We start from the raw sequence: 27,838 nt of genomic DNA, 5'->3' as shown, positions 1-27,838 counted from the left end.
ACTGAAAAGCACACCTTTTTCTTTACCTTGTATTGATATAAAGGACCATTTTCCTTAGCAACTGCAATACTGAGGGGCAATGCTTTTTCACTGGATTTCAAGTCAATAATTCTGATAATGGTTTCAACAAACCAAATTAGTAGCAAGACTGAATGCATTTCAACGGGATTTTTTAAAGAATACTCTTGATGTTGTCTGCAAATTACATCTCCCACTGCATCTGGCTAAGCTCCAACCCTCTCCCACCAGGTAGTTTTAAAATACTAGATCACTTTAATAAAATTAGAAGATCCACATTGCTTTAATATCTAGCCCTAGTACACAGTGGGAATACTATCTATACTGGTCTATATTATATACCATTCTATAATGGTATATATATATAATGGTGTATATATATATCTATAATGCTCTTTATGTAATTAGCTCTTCCACAATTATGAACTTGGAAAAAAGTATCCATTTGAAGAACATCAGTGGGATTCCAAAAATCCAAAGGAAAACAGAAAGCTTGGTAACTTTCTTTGATACCAAAGTGACTTCTTATTCACAGACAGGTATTTCTTTTCTTTAAAGTTCCTGAACGTCCCTCCCTCAGCAATATACAAAATATTTAATACTTTAATTACTTTAATTCTTGAATAGTTATTCTCATACAATCATGCTGAATTATGGGACCTGATATGCCATGAACTTCCAGAGGGCTGGAAACTATCCAATGGCTACTTAGCAGAACACAGACAAGATTTATGAAAAACTATAACTCAGAGTACGTTTATTCTTGTGAAATGTCAGTGAGTTAACTGGTTTATATAGAAAAGTGAAACTCTTTTTTTCAGTCATAGCATATATCAGTTATAGTTACAGCCATGTACTGACATCCATCATCATTCATTTTCTGGTGAGGCATATATGCATTTACTTTCCTTTAGGGATCTTACTTCCCACACTGCTTTTCAGTTACTGTAGATAAGTCTAAAAAAATAAACGCTGAGGCATCATGAATTTCTGGTTGTTTACATACAATCTAATAACTTAAGATACCAACTTGTTGCAAATGGAGCTGTACAGGTACAAAGAGTATTCTCAAGACCCTCCCATTTCAGGATTTTCTCTTTCATTAAGTACTCAAAAAAGAAAACAATCTAGGACTCAAGACATAGAGAAGCTTTGTGAATTATTTTTTAACTGCTAGCTCTGAAAAGAATACCCATTTCTCTGAACAAAAGAATTAATATTTATGACTGTAGAAGCATAGTCACTTTCTTGAGTTTGCATGCCAGAGTATGCAAAGATAAATAATTCTCTTCAAATGCATAAGATTAAAATGCAGATAGGCTAAGTGTACCTTTTCATCTTTGCAGGATGCAATGTGTTTTGTAAACCAGAGGATTAAATAATAGCTTTGCCTGCATCTCCCCACAGGAGACCTCCACAGAGGCTGAATTGTCTTTTACAAGAAAGAAAGGATCATTTCACTTTCTTGACTTGAAAGACAGGATAAGTATTGTCTCCAGGGCAGACTTAAAACCCATAAATATGGTTCCCTAGGCTCTGAGAAAGACTAGACTGAAACCACAGCATTGTCAGTGTACATATTCTGCTCTAGGTAGTTTGAGGCATTTTAGTCTCTGTGCTGCAAATAATAGATCTTATTCTGAGGCACTTAGGTAGTCACAGGATATATATTTTGTTTAAGGTTCCATGACATAAAATTTAGGAGATGAAGCATCAGCTCAGAATTCCCCTTCCAAACCACAAGCAAATGAATCTTTGCTTTCAAAATCCTTGGTTTGATATGGTCTGTTTCATCTGAATCAAGCTCAGTGTTTTCTATGTTCAGGAAATATCCTAGTCACAAAGTCATTGAGCTCTTTCCTTTTTGTTTGGTGTTTTCTTCCTCAACAGGAAGGCAGATGTTGATTTTCATGTTGGCTAGGTAAATGATTAAACTTCTGGGTAGCAAATCTTTCTCTACTTTTCTGACCCAATGCATGTGTTTGGGGTAGATACACATACATTTGCTGACATAATTTCTCATCATTCCGTGCCCCCAAAATTCCTATTGAAACAAGCTCCTCCAAAAATAAATCTAAATAAATTTATGGGCAAAATAAATATATATATCTAAATAAATTTATAGCCTGAAAAACGTCACCCTGGATCTATCTGTGGCTTTTTTTTTTATGTATAAACTTTGCATGCGGGAGTTACTTTATGTGCTGTTAGCTGTCAGTACAAGGAAGAAAGTTTTTGCCAACTCTGATTTGGGGACCTAGATACTACTGCTTACATGACTTTGCACAGTGCTTTGCTAACACCTTTATCATCTAACTCAGAGGTCTTGGGAAAAAACTGCAGAGATTTTGCTGTTCACTTCAGGAAAAAGAAAAGATGCTCCTCTCAGTCTTAAGAACTGGCCCTGACAAAAGCAGATGAACTATGGCTGAGGAGGGGATAAGGGGAAACACAGTGAGCAGATTCTGCTTGTGGTACAGACTGAGCAGAAAGCTTTATGTATAGAGTGGTGCTGCACAGTAGTTGTGCTGCTGTGACTGGGGCTAAAAGTTGGAATTTATGGATAAATTTGAAGTAACTTGTGGATTCAGCAAAATATACTGATATAGAAAAAAAATCCTGCGCTAGTTTGTTCTGTGTGCGTGTATATATATGTATACATATATAAATATAAATATATATGTATTTAATATATATTATATATACAATTATTTTATTAAATATATATTAAATATACACATATGTATATTTATATATATATATAATTTTATATATATATTTGTATGTATATTATATGTATAAATATATATTTACCATATATATTTAATGTATATATATAAAAATATATATCTATAACATTTTAATTGTTTTGACTTAAAATACTGTTTTACACTTATCTAAACTACACTGGAAAGTGTGTAAAGAATAAAATGCATACTTCAAGGAAATACTATTTTTCAGCATCTTGGCTAAACTATCCTCCTGCTATTATAAATGCATGTCTCATACTGGGGAGCCCAGAACCAGACACAGGACTCCAGGGGTGGCCTCACTTCTGAGCAGAGGGAAAGAGTCACGTGCTTCAACCTGCTGGTAACACTCCTACTAACATGGCCCAGGACACCACTGGATGCCAGGACACCATCTTTGCAACCAGAACACACTTCTGGCTTATGGACAATTTGATGTCCAGTAGAACCCACAGGTCCTTTTCTACCAGGCTTTCTATATTCTTTCTGTATAATGTGCTGGTTCATGTAGTTGATGGCTTTTTTCTTGATGTTATTAGATTAAATTATTCTACAAAATCTACCTAAAAAGGCATAAAGCAGTCATGTTGTTGAGTCCAGTGGTTTGGGTTCAACTATCTAAATTAAGTGTCCTGTACTATTTAAGAAGTCCCAGGGTGTCTAAGATACATGAACTGAGATTAAAGTTACGACACAGGAAGAAAATGAAACTTGCAACCTATTGTAGGATGAGATGGAAGCCAGGAGAAAAATCTCAATTGACACTGGATGCTTTATGCTACATTAACCAGATGAATCCCAATGAAAGACATCACTGTGGAGAACCTAAGACTTCATTTACAAGAAAATACATTACAAACTATTTCCTCTCTGTTTTATACCCACTGCTATTTCTGGCCTTTCTCTTTTCCTCCCTCTGCTAATGTGCTTCACATTGTCAAAAATGCAGCTGGTAATATAAAAAAAAATATGTAAAGTTTCTTACTTGTCCTGTCCATTACTCATTTTGCTTGCTAACCTGCTCTGTTCTCCACTATTTATGTCATAACTGTGATTTCAACCAGAAACAATAAAAATCTAATTCTTGCACAATATAATGTTCTCTGGTTATTGTACTAATAATATAATAAATATGCCTGGTATATTACTTGTTTAAAAAAATGTAGCTAACCAAATTGCAGGAATACATTGCCCAAACACTCAAATAAAGCAGTAATGGCTGTCTGCTATTTCTAACTTCTAGAACTTCTGCTGATTTCTCAAATCCTCATGCTAGACTTCACTTTATTTCACATTATGCACAAAGGATTAAAGTTACTACACCCTGATCCTTTTTTTTTTTGCTTTTTCCTAATCAGAAATATTGAACAATCAATTAAATTACATCATAACTTTAATATCTATGATTCATTTATTTTAAGTCCATTACCATGGACTTAAAATTTTCTTACATATAAAAATATATGCTTGTGTTCTTGTATAAGGAATGACTTCATCGTGTTACATGACAGTTAAATGCCAAAAAATCCCTTTAGTATTTTCAGAAGTTTTACATAATTTTTTTAACTGTATTTTTCAGAAAAATGTGCAAATCAAAAACAGAAAGCAAGACAATGGTATGTGTTATCACAACTGAGTAGAAACCTTCTGTGTACATTTTTCCTTCGTTTTCTTATGGACTCAAGTACTATCTGGAATAAGTAATTTTATCAACTCTCATGAAAACTGGGTGCAGACTGTTAATTGGGAATATGCACATTTGTCTATCTCGGAAAGATAATTTATCATTGTTTATGAGACCATGATTAATTTTTCTTTATTGTTTACTTTATTGATTGCCTACACTTTCCACAGCCATAACAATTTAAAAATTAATACCTAATTGTAATAATGTCTGATTTTATCTTACCTGTTTCTACAGCTGAAAAGTACAAAAATGTGGAATAGCAATAGCTGACTAGACTGGGGAAGATGAGTTGCTACTGTGCTCTTTAAACACCTACTTTTAATACTGATCCTAAATCCAACTACTCTGTAGGGCCCTTTGGCATATCAATTACCCATGCATTCCAGTACTCTGCCTTTGTGGACGTCTGGTAGGAGACTTCAAACTATCAATAGAAACAAATAGTTGTTCTGAAAGGATTTCTGGTAGGAAAACATGACCAGAGAAATGAACACGTACACAGGTTGCATTCTGTTCAGTCTTAATGACAAGGAACCACCAACAACCTACATCACCAATGGAAACATGAAGAAGCTGACAGTCATGTGGTATACATTGTCAGCTGGGAAATATAAGAAAATGCTAAAGGAAAACAAAGATATTCATGAGAGTTATAAGGCAAATATTAAAGCTAATAAGTAGTACATGAGACTGGAAACAAAATATTCTAACACAGATATGTGACTTGAATTTGACACAGATGGCCAATTCATCAATCAGTCATAATACAGCATGTCAAAACAGTATAAGAACATTTCTGTATTTGGAGCAAAGCCAGGTGAAACATCTCACTGTGAGTGAAAAGAAAACCCTTCCTATCACATCAGTAAACAAAGTTTTTTTCAAATGACACCTGATAAATATTTTAAATGTAGTTTAGATCCTATTTTTAAAATTATAAAATTTGGGGTTTGAATTTCACTATGTTGCAAACTGAAAGTCTGTAGCAGACAAGTCAGAACATATAAATACAAGATAACCTAAGTAACTTGCAGGGAAGAAGATTGAAATTATGAATCAAGGAGCAGTCTGGATGACTGGTGTTGATACTTCAATAAATGGCAGAAGTAGACTACAGTGCAAGGCCTGGGGAATTTGCACCAGCTAATGTTCTCCTCAACATTTTGAAACTGGCTGACCAAGGTAAGTATAGGTCAGTTAGTTCCACATGAATTTCATTTAAAAAAAATCCAAAAAAAAAATGTACATACCATCAAAAAAAACCAACCAAAACCAAACAAACCCAAGAAAAATGTATATGTGATGTGATCTAGAAATACTTAACAGATGGCAGTGAAATCATTGCAAACTTAGCACAGCTTACATCTATATATCTATATATCTATATATCTATATATCTATATATCTATATATCTATATATCTATATATCTATATATCTATATATCTATATATCTATATATCTATATATCTACATATCTACATATCTACATATCTATATATCTATATAAATGTCTTCTCAGGCAAGAATGATACACATGTGTATTCTAATACCCACTCTTGTTTATGAGTGCAGGTATGATCATTTATAAGAGTGTATTTATTACTATACATAACTATTACTCAAGGCAAAGAAAATTACTCATAAAATTAAATTTCCCTGGAATACAGCACTCCAGTTTCAGAGGTATTTATTAACCAACCTACCTTCTATTTCAGTCTCTCATGGCATAATATTAAAAAGCTTACATTAAATCATTCTTTTGTCATCTTAAAATATCTGAATCATCTATTCAAACAAAGCAGTAAAATATTAAAATTACTTATGCTGGTATCTCATTGAGGAAACTGGTTTAGCTGTCTATTGAAAGTCAGGAAAAAATTGCTATATGACTGTAATATGGAGCTTTTTTTTCTTTCTTAGGAGAGAAAGGTGTTTTGGGCCTCTGCTTCCTTCTTTTTCCCATTTTCTTTCATAAAAAAAATAAAGAGCAAACAAGACCAATCTATATTTTCACCATTTGCTGCTAGAAAAACAAAACTTTAAGAGCTTTATAGAAGCTAGAGATTATTTACTTGCTAGAGAGTTAATACTGCAGTGGTTTTGGGAATTCCTTGCCCGGGACTAAGTGAAGTAGGAACAGGATATAAAGGTTATGCATTCAGGTGAAAACCCTCTTGATTATTACAAAGCACCAAGATAATCTAGAGTTTGGCTAGAACTATGGGGAGTGTAGACAAAAAAGTGTGCAGAAATCATCACAAAATGAGGAGAAGAAGTATCAGCTCTAGAGAAATAAATATATGCTGACTATCCAGCAGTGGTTCTCTGCAGCAAGGACTGTGCAGGAGGAAGACTCTAATTTCCTTCTCCTTAGGATTCCTCTAAATCCTAAATTAGATCTATATCCTCTTTCAGATAAATGTTGAGCTTGCTTTTTCTCACCTTCACTATATGCCTTCCTGTTGTTTCATTCAATTTCTCTTTCATTTAGAACAAGTTTGACCAAAAAACCTTCAGGGGAAAAAGTGCAGTCTAAGTCCTTTCAGGTCTAAGATCAACTAAGTGATCTTTGCTTTCTCTCAGAATAAGTTTTTGGTTCAGTTAATTTATTTTTTTTTTAAGTGAAAATTTAAAACTGTAAAGCATTGTTTCATATCTAGAATCTGTGAATTACCTGAGGACAAATGTACTAATATGGCATATATTTGCAAAAATCTGTTATCATGGACATTGCGGAAGGTTCTTCTTATTCCTGAAGATCTCATGTAGAATACTGTAATTTGTTTCACAATGAACAACTGGTGAAGCATCTTGCGTAATGGATCAGATTGCCTCCAAAGGAAATTGAAACTTTTTTTTAATAGAATTAAGAAACTGACCTGTGAAGGTCCTTTAAGATAATACACTTACTTATAGCAGCAGGACAGATAATCTTTTCAATTTTCCTTTTACCACCAACAGCTATTTATAAAAGCAGAAAGGCTTGTTCATATTGTGTACATGCAGTTGGTTTTCTTTTTTTTTCCCCTTATTTTTAGAAAAAATATAGACACAATCTTTCATAAAATAATTGGCAAAACAATATATCATGAAACAATATATCACATGGTACATATTTCACAACTTCATATTACTCTTAAATAGAAATAAACTAATTTTTCATTAGTTTGTATTCTGTGCAATATTATATTCTGTGGGTAAAGAGATTTAATTATCTAGTTAACTTTGAGATTTAACATGTATTCCAGAATTACTTCAGTGTTCAAACATTTTGTTCATATTTGCAATTTAAAGCAGCATTCCCAGTGCTATCTGACAAGATATTTGTTTTACAAACAAAAAACCCCAAATAATTATTTATTGCAACAGCTGAGCAAAAAAAAGGAAAGGAGACAACTTCCATGTGAAATCCATACCTCTGGTTACCATTTTACATGGTGTCATTGACAGTGTGGAGTTTTTATTAATTAGCATCATTACAAAAGTGAAATTTGAAATCACATTTGAAGGACTGATCTGTTCAGTGTTGTGTTCATCAGTAATCCAGGTCAAAGTAGAGACCCAAAGTCTCTTCTTAAGAATACCAAATTTTGAAGAAACAGACAGGTAGTTCATTGAAGTGTTCTTCAATCAGATTTATAAAGAGGATAATTAAAATATTAGTGACTGCATCAATGTATTCTAATTTTTCTCCTCATAGTCTTATACACAGAGCTATTTGGGAGATTTCCTTTGCAGGCATTATTGTAAAAAGGTGATTTACAAACAGTTTTGGCAATGTCAGTTCAGCCTTTGCATATTGTGAATGTTACCAAAACCAAAATAAAATTATACCATTTGATGCAGATTTCTATATCAAAAACATTGTAATTTTATGAAATCTGCATAGTAGTTTCTCAAAAGCTATATCAATAAAAAAAGGCAGTGAAATTATACATTCAGGAAAAGTCATATTGCAGTATTTTGTCACCATCAAACCATCAGACAAGAATTCAAACCTGCAAGTCTTGCTGAAAATATTTTTTTTTCCTTTTTAAAAGCACAGAAACTTTAGCTTATACATATAATAAAAAATTAAAGGCGTTTAAATGAATGTACACTATTTCATTCTTCACACATAAAAAAACCCAAAACATTATTTTCTTCCCCTCCCCCCTTTTGTTTGCATATTTGTTTGTTTGGGGTTTTTTTGTTTTGTTTTGTTCTTTTGCAGAGGTGTGGAGGAAAGCTCAGTAGAATAATGATGGGGAGAAAAAACATCATAGATCCATAAATATGAGAAAATTAGTAAATGATCCATACTTGTGGATAAGTTCTTTATTGTATTGGGTGTGGACAAAGACTAAGATGTGGTCATGCAACCACAAATATAAATTCTCAGAGGAAGTCTCATTACCTTTACGCAAATTGTCAAGATCACTGTGCTACAAAGACACACAAATCTTCATTGGCAGCTTAGGAATAGTTTCCAGTAATGTATACTGGAAAAGGGAATATGAACTTTCAATAGACAGAATGTGAAAGAATTTGCAAAACCTCTCTACTTTTTAAGGCAACTTTTAACTTTTTTTAAAAAGAATGTAAACAAATGTTCAAAAATTAATACAGGCATTGATAAAAATGAAAAATCATCCCAATTAAGCTCTGCAATATTTATGTTAAGTAATGTAATATTGTATTCACTGCACATTGTTCTCAACCGCTTTATCCACTAATTATTCCCTTTTTACTTTTCAATAAATATATTATTTTTAATAATGCAAACTTAACCTCAGTTGTTTCTCTGTAGGGCAAACAGTTACACCTTTCAACTAGGCACTACTTAATCATGGCATTGCCATTTGATTTTAGGCTCATTTGATTGAGGACTCTCAGATACACAGGGGCATACAGTGAGTGTTGTTGAGATTATCTCAGTTTAGGGAAATCAAGATTGATAATTTAAAAGTACCAGCCTCTTCATATAGCTTTTCTGGTTTTTACCAGATTCTTGATAACCTCCAGAAAGTCCATAAATCTGATGGATCTGAAACCATTCAAGTTCACAGGAAAACTTAACTGACATTATTGAGCTCAAATCAAAATCTGAATAAGAACAGTAAGAGCTTTTCCCAAAGTCTTGCTTCTAAATTCAGCAATGTGAATTTATTTTTTTAATTAATTAAACTATTATACAAGCATATAACTATGACAATAAAATTATTTTTCTTTGAAATATCTTACAGGAAAATAAAGAGGGTTTTTTGATAGCATCTCTTTAACCAATGCTTTCACCTCACTGAGTTTCAACATGCTGCACTTTGTTAACAGGCAGCTAGATCTTTTCCCTGCTATAGAAAATCAATAGAAAATGTATCATCGATTTCAGGTAGAAGTGAGAAATAGCAGGGAGTCAAGTCATAAAAGGGCAAAAAAGAGATTTAAACACATTTGTTTTATTGATTACTTTTGCCTATATCTTCAAACCCATAAATAACTTGATTATAAAAGAAGGGGCCTTAATTTTTTCCTTGTGTTGGACAGAAAAACAGAGTGCATGGAAAAAACTGCACAAGGCAGTTAAAGAAAGGAAAGTGAGGTGAAATGCTGACAGAACTCTCAGGTGCAGTTGAGAAATTACTCTCAGTAACTTAGTGAAACAACTCAGGAGAAGATATATTTTCTTTATCAGCATTGCTTAACATACAGTTCTTCTGCATGAAGAATTACTGATAATATCATAGTATTTCAGTTGATTAAGTAATCTAATATTAAGGAACATAACCAACTTCTCTACACCTACTTGGATCAGTAGAAATAAATGGCTGAAGAGACACATTTTTTCCAGACTAGAGTGCGCACACCTAATTTCAAGGCTTCGCCATAAAACATAGGATTCTGTGTCACAAAATGAGCTGCTAAGCTTAGTAGACAAGAAACTGCTCTGGTTTTGCTTAGAAAGGTAAGACACAGCATCAAATACATACTTAATGGCAAAAGTTGGGGTTGAAAACCTTATAATTCATAAGCACTTGGTGTCGTGGTGCCCAATCACCTAAGCACAGCCACGGTTGTACAGCTGTGCCTGCTTGTGTCTGAGCTGAGTCTATCCTGAACAAATGACACTTGAAACTGTGAGAATGCAGGAGAGATTTTAAATCCACAATGTGCTATAGGAATATCCAGTCTTTCCCTGTGCTCCACAAGTGACACATAGCAAAACCTTAAGCACAAAAGACCAGAACTTCCAGAATATATGCAGAGGAAGATACTCTGAATAATCCCCCTCTGCACTGTTCTCCTCAATAACCAGGACAACAGGCAGTATTGCTTTGCTTGTTTGCTACATTCTCATCTGCTGCACCCCATGTAACCTTGCTTCTATTGTGCTATGACGTAGAGAAAGATATGGTAGGGACCAGAAAAGCCAAAGTGACTTATTCCACTTGGCATGGCTGAGGGAATAAATAGATATAAGATAGGTTTATGCTCCCATAGATTCTGAGGCTACCTGAAGGCAGCTCACTGCAGTGCTAACTTGAGCAGTGACAAGCCTTCAGATTTACAGCACCCAATGATGATTCTCCAAACACTGTTGTAGCTGCTAGAAATTCCCTAAACACAGCCAGATATTGCCTACATACCTTCCTTTTGTGAGAAGATCAGAGGGACAAGCTCATATGAAACAGCATCACAAAATCACTAACCTGGCCTCAAGCCCAAACACACCTATTATCATTTGGCAGTGCTTCCAGTCATTGTGTCTCTGTGTTATTTCACATGAATTTTGCATAAAAGAAAATTTTCATCAGTCTGTTTTTATGCAATACATTTCTAGCCCCCTACCTGAACAGCTCTAAGAGTGCCAGCACAGAATACACTCACTGTCACATGTCAGAGGAAAGAATGAAGCCTGCTGTTGTGCACACATGATGCTCACAGAGGCACCTATGGTGCATGATGAGCATAATTTTGTGACATAGGCTGAACAATGAGGCAATTACAGCAGCCATCCTGCATTTCACAATCACCACTTCAGAAAACATTTTGTATACACAGTCATGCTGTTTGGGAAAGAACTTACTCTGAGAAGAGATAAGAGCTGATTGATTGAATCCTCTGCTGAGACTATTTTAACCAAGCATGCTTTATTACAGCTTACTGCTCTTCAGTTTGTGTTTATGAACATGCAATGCTGAACACGCCTTGATAGACAATGATGATGTCTCTGCCTGACATGACTGCTATGATACTGTGATTTTATTAGCACATAAATATTACTCCATTAAATCTTTTGGATCACATTCAATTCTGAAGCCACTCAAATGGTTTCACTAAGCAAAGAGACAAAATAGAGAGTTTTGCAGTGAGATGTTAGTACAAAATTAAGTAAAAAACCTTGAAAATAGGTTGTTTTCTAGTGCTGAAATCAATCTACTTGTAAAATGTAACTTGATTTTAAACTTAAATCTCAAATTCACTTTCAGTTAATTGTATTTAAATCCACTTAATATTCTTTAATAAATGTTATACTTGTAATGGATAGGCTCAGCACATTAAAACAATAATTTTTTTATTAGTGAGATGAGGCCAATTTAAAAGAAAATTAATCTGTGGATGGAATGAGGATTGAATTTCAATAGTCTAATATCGCAGACAAAATACACTCTTACCAAGGGCACCTCTATCAGTATGCAGCATATTATTCTACAGTACAAAGCACACTGACTTGGAGAGTCTTGTATTCCATTACTATGGTCCCCAAACACTTGCTTTGGCTTTCTGTTGAATAATAACTGTCAACATTAATTGATATTTTAACAGAAAAAAAAAAAAAAAAAACAGAAGACAAACTGAAATCTCAAACCTGAGGAGTTCATTTTGGAAAAAAGGTTTTTAATTTCAAAAAGTTCCAGCAAAAAATGACAGTCATCTCTGGGCCTCCACATAATTTATGTCCACACTTTCAAGTAAAGATTGTGGGTTTTATTATATTTACATCAAAATGAACCTGAAGTTGCAATTTTGTAAGTAAAGACATTTTTAGCCTAGTTTTGTGAAGGAATCAAAACTTGTTTCTTGTTATTTTTTTTTTCTGGCAGATTTCTGGACTCTCAGGAAAAATGCTAAAAATAATTCAATTCATCATTCTTGATAATTCATTAATTCTCTCAGTAACAAGAGATTGCAAAGTTAAATAAATATTCCACATAGAGGAATCTGAATTTTTACTACCTAGCTCTTCTCTGGAGCTAGTAGTCAGGTATTCCACCTGTTCTTAGAGTTGATACTATAAATAAAATTGTATATTGTAAACCTTACTTAAATGTTAAAATAGCACAATTAAACAGAGGCTGCCATACTTATTTAATTCAGTTTCTTACTGCTATTATAATCATCTATTAAAAATTAAAATGAGAGTTCATGAAATGGTCAAGTAGACATCTCCTTAATACAGGATTTCTGTTCAATGCTTTCAACACCAAAGAACAATATTTCTTCTACTGGAACTATGGCCTCTCACTCATCAGTCCTGTCTTTGAACAAAGTCATATTCACCGAGTCTCCCAAAAACCACTGTTTTCTTACTGATTAATTCTAATCCACATTTGGTTAAGCATTTTATTTTCAAAAGAAAATATTAATTTCATTCAGAGCAAATTGGCAGCACAGGATGATTGCTTGTCATGAAAGAGACTACATGAGCCATTTTTATCCTAAATCCACAATTTAAGTGAAGAACTCCTCCAAAACATTGGAAAATGTTGAGACATCTTTTTTCATCTTATGGCTTCAAATGAACATTTTTTCTAAGAATGCTTAAGCCCAATGATCAGGTTTAAGTATTAGGGGTAGAAGGGAAGGTCCCTGTACACTTTACATGTGAATCTCATCCTCCACATATTCACATACAAGTACAAATATGTATTAAGTTAGAAAAAGCATGATTCTTGTTTCTTACTGACTAACACACTCCAGGAAGGAGCTGTACAGCAGTCATTTCCGAGTCTGCCATTTAAATTAGTTAAAACTAACCAAGACTTTCTTGTTTCAAATGCTAATTTATTCAATGGTAAAGACTATATTATTGCTTGTTATATGTAAAATGCTAACTAATTACACCCTAGTCATTCTCTTTTCCATTCTTCTCTTTTAAACTTACTCAAATGTAAAGCCACCGCATAGATCACATAATGCAATTTATCTACTTACCATAAATACAAATTTTATATCATGCATCTTAATTCCCATACAAATACAAAGGAGAGGAAATTAGGTCTCATTTTGAGTTCTCTCCTCTTATATTTAGCCATTCTCTCTTCTTATATTTAGCCAGTAATAGAGCTTGGTTAATAAAACATGACTACTATTAGGGCACTGGACAACTACAAATTATCCCAAAATTATTTAATTCAAGCTTTGTAGAGTCACATAATCACAGTTCTCCAAGTAGCATCCAAATGTTGTTTTGACATGCTTCCTTAGTAGTACTTACTTGGTCATTTAAATAGGGGATTTTATAAATGCTTCCATTACAGCCAATACATGAGTATTAGGAAGTGGATCAAATTACAGAGTACAATGTTCTACCTGTTCATCACTGGGGTTTCTGCCACTTTTCTGACTTTCTTTTTTCTTTGTTTTTAAGCCTTTAAAATGCCAACAAGCGACACATTACTTTCTATGGCAGAACAACTACTCTATGTTAGAGAGAATAAATAACTTGGATAGCAAAAATATAGCTAGAACATGTTTCTCCAGAATTCACTTTAAACCAGATCTTTTATGGTAGGTTTTCACCAGTTCTTTTCCTTATTTGATGTGTTTATGCTGTGTTTAATTAGTAACTGTGTTAGTAGTAGCTTGTTAGTGCTGATATATTATAGATCACTTTTATTACTGAAAAACATTGCTGGAAAAAATCAATTAAAAATAATCACAAGCTTTAGTTACATATCAAACACATTTTTATAAAAGGCAAAGTCCTATTTTCACCACTGTTTCTCACATACAATTCATGTGGGTATTTTGAGGTCTCTTTCTGAATTGTGGTAATTTTGCTATAGGAAAAAAGGCAGTGTTATTTCTGCAAAGTTATAGATCATGTCTGCACAAAAAAGAAAAGGTGAGCAGTAGTTACTGGGCTCTCTCCTGCAGATGTGGTAGAGGCACCAATATTCTAACCAGATCCCATGACTTGGGATATTAAAATTGCCGTAAAAATTTAAGCCCTGACTCAGATTGCATGGAGAGCTTGTGGTATCTCTGTCCTTGCAAGCACTCAAGACTCTACTAGATGTTTACTCTGAACTATCAGGTCTAATGAAACCTGCTGTGAGAAGGCAGCTGAATGAACTGACCCCTGGAGAACCCTGCCAACCCAAGTTATGATTATGTTTTTCAATGTCTTTATGAATACATGCCTTGAAAAGAGCATGGGAGTGAAAGATGAAGGATTGTTTGTGTTATAAAGTTACTCAGAATAATAAAGTCAAGGCTCAGCTGTGACGACCTGTGGAAGAACTTTGTGAGTGGATTGCCAATAAAACAACTCATGGAACTTAATACAAACAAATATAAATTGTTTCATAATGTGGAAGAAAAAGAATTCTAACTATATCTAGGACAAAAGGACTTGATATGATCATTACCAGTTAAGGACCTTGGGCTCATGACAGCAATTTCCACCAAAACACCAAACCAATAAATAGAATACCTTAGAAATACATACAAATTGTTAGGAATTACTAAGAATCTATAAAAAAGAAAAACCACAAAGAGTATTAGAGAACATTGTTCACTCCATCAAAATTCACAAATCACACTCAGATTTAGACCTGTGTGCAGTTTGGCTCATTCTGATCTGAAAAAAAGAGAACCACCAAAACAATCAAAGATATTTGATGAGAAGTAAGCAAAGAATTTTTTACTATGAGCAATTCATTAAGAAGGCATTTTCAATAAAGAAAATATGTTGGGGGAAAGGATACTATAGAGATTCAAAAAGTGACTGGCTTAGATATAGTAGATTGAAACAGACTATTCATCTTTTCCAAAGGAAGAAACAAGAACATGAACTAAGGTCAACTGAAGCTAGTTTCATAACAAACAAAAGGGGTACCTTGTGGAATGAGGCACAGAATTATAAAAATAATTGATGTATAGTGCTGTGAATGCTACATGGATTTAGCAGGAAAACATGACCAGTTAATGGAATCTAATGGTTATTGAATATGTAAAAATGACCCTGCCCCTGAATGTATTAAGGAAATGCTCTTCTTCAGGCATTTGTTTTAGATAATACTCGAGATGGGGACATGGGATTTCATAGATCTATTGTGACCTGGGATAGCCATATTAAGTTTTGTGGGACAGTTCATCTGCGTGTCATAAAGAACCATAGAACAGTTTGAATCGGAAAGAACCTCAAAGATTATCTTGTTCCAGCTCCCTTTCCATGGGCAGGGACACCTTACACCAGACCAGGTTGCTCAGGGCCTCATTCAGCTTCATCTTGAAAACCTCCAGAGATGGGGCTCCACAGGTTCTTTGAGAAACCTGTTTCAGTGCCTCACCAACTTTACAGTAAAGAATTTCTTCCTAATATACAACCTAACCTATCCTCTTTAAATTGATCCCAACTTGTAAAAAGGACCATCTCCAGGTCCTTCTCCAGATACCTTCTCTTTCCAGTACCCTTTAGGTACTGGAAAGCCTAAACGTCCTCTAAGGTGTGCTTGACACATATGCCACAAGTGAGCCTATCACCTAATATACAAAAAATGAAAGCACACCAGTCAAAAGCAATTACTGTTTATTTTTCTTTTATATTGCTACATAGCGAATAAGAAGGGAAAATTTCAGATATGTGTTTCGTGCTGGATCACCAAGGAACGTTTATGACATCATTGTAATTTAAAATAAAGCACTGAGGTACTCTGGTTTGATTTACTTTTAAAAATCCTACTTATTTTACAACTAAAAATTCCCCATGCTTGTAACATGGAAGGGAATAATTTTCCTGTAATACATGCAGGGATAAATAAGAGCTGACAGATGGTATAATATACAATAAAAGTTTCTATTAGGTTCATAATACATATTATACAAACATATTCCTTATGCTCATATATTCCCAATGGTCTTGGTCTAGGTCCTAGTGAAACCAACAAGACCATTTCCATTAAATTTGCTGTATAGCATAAGAAAATTAACAGTTTTCCAGTCATTTCATATTTTTAATAAAAAATGAACAAAAATTTATTGCTTGTCTGGAGTATTGAGATGCAGTGATTTTAATAATTTATGATTCCTCTGCATTTATGTACTGCAGCCTGAAACCACACGATTAAGCTAACTATATACATAGTTAAGACAGCAAGAATATATAAAAGGAATGTATTAATATCAAAAGAAAATGGTGTTTTCCTTTTAGTTTGACTCTTTGGGCATGCATTCACTCCATAATGCCCAGAGGAAACTCAAAGCTGTGGATCTATAAAAAAACAAAGAAATTAGGTAAAGTCAACCATGACAAAAATAATAAAAAAGACGTAAAAAAGTGTATAGTTTTAGTTTTTGATAAATGCTCTAGCTCTAAGAATATAAATTGCCTAGAGAATTTAACCTATTAGTACTACATATTCTATTCTTTTGGGGTTCTGTAGTAGCTAGTTAACTGTAAACAAAATTCAATTAAGCAATGAAAACTTGGAAGATTTTATGCATGACAAAAAGAGACATGAAAGTGTCTTTTCTCTTTCTATGTCAAAAGTAACCCTGGCCCCATGAGGACTTATTTGGGCTATAGCCCTAAAAAGCAATAAAAAATGTTTCTATATATAGATTAGTAACAAAGGGAGGGCTAAGGATAATCCCCAGCCTTTGTTGAACGTGGGGGAAACAGTAGCAAAGGAGGAAAAAGCTGAGGTACCTAATGCCCTTTTTTGCCTCAGTCTTTAATACAAAGACCAACTGCCCTCTGGATACCAAGCCCTCTGACCTGGAAGACAGGGATGACAGCAGGATGAAGACTCCCGTAATCCAAGATAAAATTATCAGCGACCTGCTACACCATTTAGGCACACACAATTCTAAGGGTCTGAATAGGATTATAGAAATATAGAATCATTAGGGTTTGAAGAGATTAAGTCCAACCATTGAACCCTTCATAAACTCAGACAGTGTGGGTTTACTAAAGGTGCCTTCTATGGCAAGATGACCCACTCAGTGGATGAGGAAAAAGGTGTGGATATTGTCCTCCTGTACTTTGGTAAAACATGTGACACCATTTCCCACACAATTTTCCTGAAGAAACTGGAGTGATGGTGAATAGAGTTACAATCAGTTGGCAGACAGTCACACGTGGTGTTCTCCAGGGCTCAGTACTGAGGACAGCCCTGTGAATTAACTTTACCAACAGTCTGGACAAGGGGATTGGAAGCACCCTCAGTAAGTTTGCAGACGCCATGAAGTTGATCTGCTAGAGGACAGGAAGGCTCTGTAGAAGATTCTAGACAGGCTGGATCTATGGGCCAAGGAAAATGGTATGAAGTCCAACAAGGCTCTGTAGAAGATTCTAGACAGGCTGGATCTATGGGCCAAGGACAATGGTATGAAGCCCAACAAGGGGAAGTGCTGGGTCCTGCAGCTGGGTGACAACAACATCATGCAGTGGTACAGGCTGGCAGAAGGGCGGTGGAAAAGCTGCCTGGTGGAAGAGGACATGGGGATATTGGTCAACAGCCACTGAACAAGAAACTGCAAGTGCCCAGGTGGCCAAGGAGGCCAATGGCATCCTGGCCTGTATCAGCAGGACCAGGGCAGTAATCATTCTCCAGTACTCAGCAGTGGTGAGGCTGTGGCTGAGGAAACTGGAGTAGTTTAGCCTTGAGAAATTAAGGTTCAGGTGGGACCTCATCACCTTCTACAACAATCACCTTCTACTACAACAGGAGACTGTACTGGGGTAGGGGGTCAGTCCCTTCTCTCAGGTAACAAGAAATAGAAGAAGAAATCACCTCAAATTGGGTCAGGGGAAGTTTAGGTTTGATATTAAATTAATTTCTTCATGGAAAAGGAGGTCAATCACTGGAACAGCCTGCTCAGGGAGGTGGTTGAGTCACTGCCTTTGGATATTTTGAAAAGACATGCAGATGTGACACTTAGGGACATGGTTTAGTGGTGGATTGGCAGTGTGGGTTAACAGGTGGAGTCAATGATCTGAAAGGTCTTTTCTAACCTGAACAAATCTATGATTCTATAACTGACAACTGTGACAGAAAAAGAAAAATTTCTTTAGGATATTTTTTCAAGAAAATGGCTTCCTTTTGAAAAATGAACACAGAAACAAAGAAGTAGCTTATCCCAGGGGAGGAAAAAACAATTTTATTGTTGCAAACACCTTTACAGTTTGGTTATATTATAATCATTCAGTTGATATGTTGAATAAATGAGAAACTACAAAGAGCTGTCTTCACAAAGTCTTTGAATGGGTGACAGACACCATAAATACAGATTTTTCCCTTTTATTTACCTCTTTCCTTAGTTTTTTCTTCAAAAAGCAGGAGAACCATTAGGAAAATGAAATAGTTTGATCTGAGAAGTCTAACAACATGAAACTTCTAACTCTAGAACACAGCTATTGTTTTTGTTGTATTGTGCAGTTAGCTGTGGATATGAAAAACCTTAATAAAAAACCATTCCCTTGTAGTCAAACAGAATGAACTCCCAAGGGCATCTCTTATGTGTCATCCACATTGTGCTTTTTGATCTGATCAAATTTAATCTTTCATGCTTGCTGAATATACAGGTGGTGTCTTATAATGTTGCCTGCTTGTTATGGTTTGAGCCTGGCACAGAGTCAGTGCTCTCTCATGAAAATGCTTCACTTTGGTGTCTGCTGTGAGATGTGACCAGGAATAAGCAAAACAGGCTCTAACTTAAACATAAAGAACACTTTATTACTTAAACTACAGGAAAATAGGGAAAGACTATAAGGAAAAGAAAAAAAAGAAATTGAAAATCTTACAAAAAAACTTTCTTCTTCTTTACTCTCTGACTTTCTCAATCTGATACATTCTCTTAAATCATCAACTGCTCAGCTTTGGCCCTACACTTTAGTATACTCAAACTGCAGTTCATGAAGAGGAAAGGAGTCTTTCTTGTTCTATAGGTTTCTTTTGGAAACACACTGAAACTTCGTGTGCTTCTCTGTCACTTCGGCACTGCTCGGAAAAAGTCTTTTTGCTGCTTGTGACATCTTCTTTTTATGCTTAGTGCTCTCACCACCGTGCATGGATCAGAGCTGCTTTTAGGGTTGTCTTTCAAGGATGCTTTGTTTCACTCTAAAAAGGCACAGTCTCTGCTTTGGGACATCTGTCTCTTCCATATTTTTCTAACTCTCTGGGGCTGGGGGGGGTCTTCACGAATGAACTTTCTTGGTTTTGAGGCACTGCCTCCCCCTAAATGCAGTCTGTGTCACAGGAACAACTGAGTCCATGGCTACAAGAAAAGTCTAGCTAAAAGGCTACTCTAAATCATTTTTCTCCATCTAATCATTTCTACGTTCTTCGGGCCAGGTCTTGTCTCATCTCATCTTTTATCTCTCTTTCTTATTCAGCTTTGAGGAGGATTAGCATTTTTGCAAGGCTCTAATCATGAAAGAAAGGGTTAAAAGTTTTCAGTCTTTGTCTGTCTTGGGACGATGATACTCTCACACGTGCTGCTGCTGCGGCCGGCCGGGCTGCACTTTTCTCTTTTCTCTTCTTGGGCCGGCTGCTATCACCGCCGACTCTCTTTCTCTCTTTCTCTTGGGGGGGGGAATGGCTGCCCGATGTCTCTTGGGGCTCTTTCACTCTTCTATCTTTGAAGGCTCCTCACTTCTCATCTCTGTCTAGGCCTCGGGCCTACCGCATGGCTGCTCCTCCCCCCGCCTAGCAGCAAAAGCTAGACGAGAGAAGAAATCTGACTTCTGCGCTGCGACGTCTCAAGAGAGAGTACTAAAAACAGTGCTCTACTTTTAACCCCTGTGTATTCTCAGAAGTGTGTCTAAACTCTACTAGCTATACTAAGTGCCAGTCTCAAACTTAAAACTTTCATTAGTTTGACTACAGCTTCTCAAAATTCTTACTCTTTCCTAGTCAAACCACCACACTGCTCCTTGGATTTTCCATAGCCGTTTCTAAAATTTGTTTTCATGTTCTCAGTGCCCCCTGGGACAAACACAGCTACACCTACTTTAAATTATTTTTGAAAGTTAAAGTATTTTTATCAGTATCTAACTCTTTTTGTTTTTTTCAACTTTTTTTTTTTTCCCACACATTTTTCAAACCACCATTTTAGTGCATTTTACAGACTAACAAGAAGAACTTGGGAGGCCAGTGGTTTTGAATGGCACTCAATTCTAGCCCACTTATCTGAGCATTAAGTGCAAGCTCACAGAAGAGAAACTGAGCGTATGACAAAACCTTGATGACAGAGAGAAGGGAATGTTAGAAAGGAGGGATTTGTCAAAAGTGGTGGTTGAGAGTACATTTTTCCTTTTTTTTCACTGCTACACAAAATAGGTGAGTAATTGTGGGATCTCAGGATCTGAGTCCTGAGATGCCGAGCCACCGAGACCACCCTTGAGGGGCCCGGGAGTCCTGGAATGTTGCCAGAAGTGTCTGGTGGCAGGACTTTGACCCTACACGGGAGACGACACCTGTATGAAGATAAGAGGACTTCACCGGGGTGAATGGCGAAAAGATTAGTTAATTAGAGGGTGAGACACAGGGTTTAGGATTTATGTACAGGGGGGTTTAGAGAAGTAAGATGGAGGAATTGGGGTGTGTCCTGTCCTTCTTCTTCTTCTTCTTCTCCTCCATCTTCTTTGGTGATGGTGGCACCTTTGGATTGGTTATTACTGAGAGTGCACCGAGTAATAAGAATAAATGGTATTGGGGAAAAATGATAAATATTGTACACGTAATAATAGGTATAAAGATAGGTGTCTGTACGGAGGGCGGCACAGTGTGCTCATGGCTGACTGCTGAGCAGATCTCTGTCGGGCTGAAAGAACATCTTTTAGATAAACAATTAATAAACATAAAAAGCGAAAGAAGAACTGAAGCCTCTTCTCGTCCTTCGATACGCGGGCTGTCCCAAGGCCACTCCGGGCCTTTCCAAGCCCTTCAAACAGCCGAGAAAACCCAACAAGTAATTACAAATAAAACAGCTATGAAGTAATGGAAGGAGGAATACTAGTTAGTTTTACAAATATTACTTGAAAGTACCAAAGGTAAAATGGGAAAAGTAAAAGTGTACGTATTATGGTAACTATAGACAAAGGAATGCAGACTTTGAAATTGCAGGAAGAGAATTATCAAAAAAATTTTAGAGGTTCTGCCAACATTTTGAAAAGTGCTGTGATAGGCTTTCGGAGGGTGGAGGGTAAGGGTGCATAGGGAAGAGTGGTTTATATTTTACATTAAGTATAACAAAAAATTATAAAATATTTTGGGAAGAAAATAACACCAAACAAATTCAGACAGCTCTTTCTGATTCCCATTGCTTAGGCTTTTAGATTAACCTTTCAGGAGACCATGCCTTTTTAGTTACTGCACTTTGTTTAGAAAACCCCAACTCAAGAACCACAGACCTCAAAATATCTCTTAAAAATTGAGAAATCAAAAGGATTTAACAATAGGATAATGATGGTTCTTGGATAATGAGCCAACACTGGAAAGGAAGGAAAGGAAGATGCAATAAAACAAAGATGGAGCATATCTCTTTGGATGAGTTATTTCACAATGCATTTCTACAGTTTTAACAAACAATAGTTTAGCATCTAAATGCATAGCTTTGCAGTTAAAAAAAGAAAATATTTAACCAGGCTTTTAAGAATCATCCAGTTGAGCATGGAATAAATGCACCATAGTGTGACTGAAGCATACAATGCAAAAAGCCATTCAGTCATAGCTTCCTGATCTCACAGTATGAAGAGTTAATCTTCATATTAGTGCACTGGTGAGCCACCCTTACTAATAAAAATTATTTTCTCTTCAAATGTGTCTAACTTCTTTCGCTCATCATTTCTCTTCAGAAATTTCAGATTAAAGCTCAATTTCCAGATTTTCCTTCTGAAAATTATTATAAACCAGGAAAATGTTTCCCAAACCATTCTCCATATTTCTTCACTTTAAAGAGGAGGCTAAAGATGTAGAAATAGCAGGTTCTGACTGGGAGTTATCTTTTCTAAACATAATAGCTTTCTCTGTATCTTCTGTATGTTTCCACACTCCTTTAAATTATTAACTTCAGGTTTGCACTGTGGTATTGGTCTCCTCAAGGACAGATTTGAATGAAAAATAGTGTTTCCTGTCTCTACTGTACACACTTTTATTTAACCTTTCAAGGATGGCAATAAACATGCCTGCACATATTGTAATCTCAGACTGCTGAACTTTTTCCAGGAGTACTGCTTGCAAAGGCACAGCCACCGCTTCAGTGGGTATGGCCTACCTACAAAACATAATTATATACATGTCTATTTTTTTTATTTTTTTGCAACATAAAAGTCAGACACTGATCTGAATTTTTAGTTTCTTTAATAGTACTGAAACCAATTCATGTCAGTGCATGGTTTAGGAGTTTACTATATCAATGAATAAACCAACCTTAGCTAGTGAAAACACTGCAATTCATTTTCACTCACAGATTATTTGCAGCAGTAATATATAAGGACATAGGTTTTAAGGCTAATGGCCTAATAATTCACCTTTTTGCAGCTTCTTAGCATTAATTTAATTCAGTGCTCTTGGGAGTGGTAGCTGGATATACTATTCCTTAGGCCACTACATCATTTTAAAAACAAAGAAACAAAGAAAAACCCTGACAAAAAGAAAAAACTTAGCTGCAAATTAAAACACACCAAAAAAAAAAAATCTTGGTGTTTCCTAGGGAAAGTAAAAGGAAGGAGGAGATAGAAGCAAATATTTAACCCACATCTTCCAACTTCTTGGCACAGAACCATTCACATTCCCAGGTCACAAATGAGATTTTTTTTCAAGATGCTTAATTTAAACAAAAATATTTTGTATGCCAGAAGCCCTGCTTGTGCTACAGGATGGAGCAAAAGATGAAAACTGACATGAGAAACCAATGCGTTCCATGACTAAAGCAATATTCTTTCTCACTCCATTTTCTACATGAGAAAGTTCACTTATGCAAAGATTCTGATGTAGCTAAAAACACTCGTACCACAGGCACATATTTATCTCTAAGATAGGAATCTATACTATCATCACAGTCAGGGAAGATCCACTAAATACAGTCAATAGAGTCTACAGAGCTATTTGTGTCACTCTGAAACCAGACACTGACATTTGATCTGCTGGTTCTTAGACGCTATCAGCGCGCTGACAAGAGGCTCAATTCACTTGACCGCAGGTATTGATTTAGTGTCGCCTGAGACAGCAAAGTCTATCCTGCAGGGCCTCCAGCTGCTGCTCCTGTGACACCTGCGGGTCCCATGCCATGTTTGCCAGCCACATGAAATAGGTTAAGATGTTTCAGAGAAGTCTTTGAGCCACTGAACAGAGCTCCACCCTTTCAATGCATGAACTGCGAAGGAGGTGAATTCCTCGGCTGTCGGGACTTAAACAATACATTTAAAATGTCTCAGCTCACTGCCAGAGAAAGTTCCTGGAAGATAAACCACCACAATGGGCACAGATGTAAAAAAGAGAGGCATTAATTTCAGGCCTACACAAAGGTGAAAAGGTTTGGAATTAGCACACCAGACAAAACACCACTGTGCAAACGGTGAGAAAAGCACAGGCAGCAACAAAAGGAAGTTGCCAGGCCTGATGAAGCAGATCCAGGTAACTTATCCAGACAAAAATTCCAGCCATGGCAAACTGTGAGAAAAGGAAGCAACTGCTTACACACACGCCATCCCAAGTTATGGGAAGGGCACATATACCTTGTGGATATCCAGGATTGGACTGTAAAAGAGCAGTACCTGACTTGGGCACCCACACCACTGAGCAGACCAGGGTAAAGAAAGGCCAGCAGGAAGCTGCAGGAACCCCTGTGGTGGTGATATCTTTGCTTCATATCTCCCTCTTACACATTCTCTTTCTCTTCTTCCCCATTCTCTTCCTATCTGTCTCTACCTCATATTTATTTTATATATTTTTATTTTATTTATTTTATGTTTTATGTATAAAATCCATATATATATAAATCCATACTAATGGCTTAATTTGCATCTTAATTTGGGCAGAGGCATCCTTTAATACTTGGACCCTAACATTATTTCAGTGTATCGCATTATTTTGATGTCAAAAGTGGGATCAGAACAATGGCAATACCCAGACCTCTCCTCACACTTCTCCCCATTATCTAGAGCCAAATAACTGGGGACACAATAAAGCTCTTTCATTATTAAGTACCATCAACAAATCAGGGTTTGGGAGGCAAGGAAAAAAATATTTATTCAGATTAAATTCACAAAAATTGTACATAGTATAAACTATTTAACCAACACTATTTGATAGAGCCTTAGATATCAAGGTCAGTGATACTATTCACACTATTCACACTTAGTTTGAGCATTCGTTTAGCATATTAATAGTGTAATTGTGGTGCAGAAATATCAAATACAGGTGATTAAGTAGTTACAGCCATACACAAGACCAACATAAAGTCAATGCAAAAATTATGCATTTTTATTCCATCAAGTAAATCAGTTATTTCCACTAGTTTCACACTAAATATTTGCAGTGTGATTTGGAACAGACAGCAGTGGGATTTTAGCTATTTATATTTTGGAATTACATTGCACACACTTCATAAGGCAGCTATTAATCTTCTACAGCTGGGAATCTTCAGTAAGTTAAGAACTATGTGATGGGTATAAATTAATATGATGGCAAATTTTTATTTAGAGGATTTAAAAAAGCCAATTTTGAATTGTAAATTTTATAACTTTCAATGTCTAAGCTTTGGGTGTACTTTAAGTATTGATTTAAAAACAGAAAAACAGGATTCAATTAGTTTTCCCAACCTTTTTGCAAAACTAGTTTTTCCCAAACAATTTTGCTTTCCCAAACACCCATTAAAACCTCCTCATTATTAGATTTAGCAATATCTAATATTTAAAAAGTTATAATAAGCACTTAGATTATTAGAACTTAATTCCAGAAGCCTTAATAATTTTTTTCAGAATTAATGTAATCTGTCTTTCACTTATTTATGACAATGAAACTAAATTAAGTAGCCAACTTATTTTCTATGTTTGAGTCTTTTATTTGCTGGCTCTGTGTCTCACTTTAGGCTGAAAAATGGAATTAGAATGAATAATCAAAGTATTTGGACTTGTGGGTCCAAAATGATATTTTTTTTGCAAGGGCTTTATTTATCTATAAATAAAAAAAAAATAAAACTTAATATTTTCTTTCTAATTATTTTCTATTGTGATCATATGAAACCAGGAGCAGATTTTACAAAGGATTCAGAAATTTATTTTTTTAAAGTCTTAAATAGATGTTTTTCTGCTCATACTAAGAAAGTTGCTATGATACTGTAGTATTAATTCTAAAAGGCTTCTGGATGTTTATTCAGGCAAGATTGTGCCTGAGTATTACCAAGATAAAAGAATTATGAATATGTTAAGAATATGTTAGAGAAAACAGAAGTTTAATATAAAAACCTTATTTACCAGCTATACAGACACATAGATGAATAATCATTTATTTTATTTATGTCATTATTTTGTGCACTGTGCATTGTTACAATGGAATTTACTGGAAAAGCATCCAAGATTTTTAGACACCTTAAGGTATGTGCAAAACTTCATCAATTATTCTTTTGCCAACTAAAATTGATCATACGGTTTGTGATCTCTTAATCACTTTCTGCAGTACACATATATGAACCAGTGTCAGCAACATTTTGTATCTTTAGAAAAACCTTGTTTTTATTTCTTCTTAGCCTGTATGAGCAAAAGAGGAGTTATTCTGTAAACACCAAGGTTCGCCCTTTTGCTTCCATTCTACAATTTTTTATTCTTTGTTTTTTCCGAGGGGTGGGTGTTGGCTGTTTGAGAGGTGGGGGACTACAGTGTGAAACTGTCATTAAGCTCTGCTAACTGAGCAGAACTTGTACTTGGAATGATCCTGTCTCTTGCGATATTCTCTTTAAAATATCAGCCGAATCACTGAATTTTCAGTTCAGTGAACTGCTTATCTTAGCATTTGGACTAACGCCTACTTACTCTGCTCTACAAATTAAATGCATTACTTTCCCTTATCACAATATAAGTGGCTTCTGAATCGCACTCTTGCATATTGACATCAGAGCTGTATCTGTAACATTCTCAGGCATTAGTTTCCATCTTCTTCACTCATCACTGCATTCCTTGCTGGTTCACTCTGCAACAAAATATTTACCATACTCTTAATGTTGGGTGGGTCTTTTTTTTTGTTTTCTTTTCTTTTTTGGGGGGTTTTTTGTTTTGTTTTGTTTTTTTTAATCTTAGCATGTATATCCATTTTGAGTTAGCTGTCTATAGCTAGTAAGTCCCCATTAGTACCAGGTTGCATGAGAGATAAGATCTTCCAGCTCAGGATTTTTTTTTCCTAATGGTCATCATTTGGCCAGTCAACTTAAAACTTATGGTTAGATCCAGATCATATATTCTGAACATGTATGTTGACAAGATATCTTGGTCTGTTTCCTCCAGAGCTCCAAAACTAAAAACTTCCTTCATGCAACACAAAATTGTCATTTTATCAGTTTTGATTATCATCAGTATAACTTCAAACGTTCTATGTTCTCTTTCTCAAAAGTTGTGGGGTTTGGCCAAGTCCCTCAGTTCGCAACTCTAAAGATAACAAATTGCTTCAAACAGTAAATCTTACCTATGTATTTGGTCTGACTTAATTTTTCATCCTAAAATGAACTTCCTTGTTGACGTTCACCTCTAGGATTGCTCTCCTGTTCTCCCAGTGATTTCTCAGTTCTGTAAGTCCCTGATACAGAATAGATATACCAGAAAATACCCTGGTTTCCTGGTGACATTGGTGAAGCAATGAGTGTCCTGAAGTGACTACAATTTCATAACTGATGCTCCAACAAAGATTTAATCTCTGACTGTAAGTTACCTACTACAAAGCTCCCAGCCAAGTTTTGATTGGACTGATTGGAATAATTTCTCCCCCAGGCTTCATATATTCTTGTGCATCAGATTACCATTCCTAAATTACTGGCAATTAAAGATTGTGTGCTGGTTGCTCAGACATTCAAATTCCCAGCCTGGCACATTAATCTCCTATGTCACTGGTTTTACTTTAAATAAAAATTGCAGTCCACCAGCTGGGAGTAGCTGGAATGTACTTGTTTCTAACAACCTTGGT

General features: G+C 35.5%; 1 protein-coding gene across 25 annotated transcripts in view; it reads right to left on the bottom strand.

Moving 5' to 3' along the window:
• The window catches only part of GPC5 (glypican 5), a 610,346-nt gene that overhangs the window by 358,480 nt on the left and 224,028 nt on the right, over positions 1-27,838 (bottom strand). The window contains exon 7 of one of the 25 annotated variants that reach the window (XM_014267365.3): positions 16,698-16,932. The exons of 23 other annotated variants lie outside the window; for them this stretch is intronic. In XM_014267365.3, coding sequence (XP_014122840.2) covers positions 16,894-16,932 — 39 coding nt within the window. In that variant the 3' untranslated portion in view covers positions 16,698-16,893. Of the gene's footprint in view, positions 1-16,697; positions 16,933-19,492; positions 26,855-27,838 lie in introns of those variants that run through there. One more of the 25 variants, XM_074535611.1, reaches the window with a different exon arrangement.

The sequence above is a fragment of the Zonotrichia albicollis genome, chromosome 2, assembly GCF_047830755.1.
Source record: "Zonotrichia albicollis isolate bZonAlb1 chromosome 2, bZonAlb1.hap1, whole genome shotgun sequence".
NCBI classification, from domain to species: Eukaryota; Metazoa; Chordata; class Aves; order Passeriformes; family Passerellidae; genus Zonotrichia; species Zonotrichia albicollis.
The sequence above is the reverse complement of the archived record's forward strand: the minus strand, read 5'-3'. Positions and strand labels throughout refer to the sequence as shown.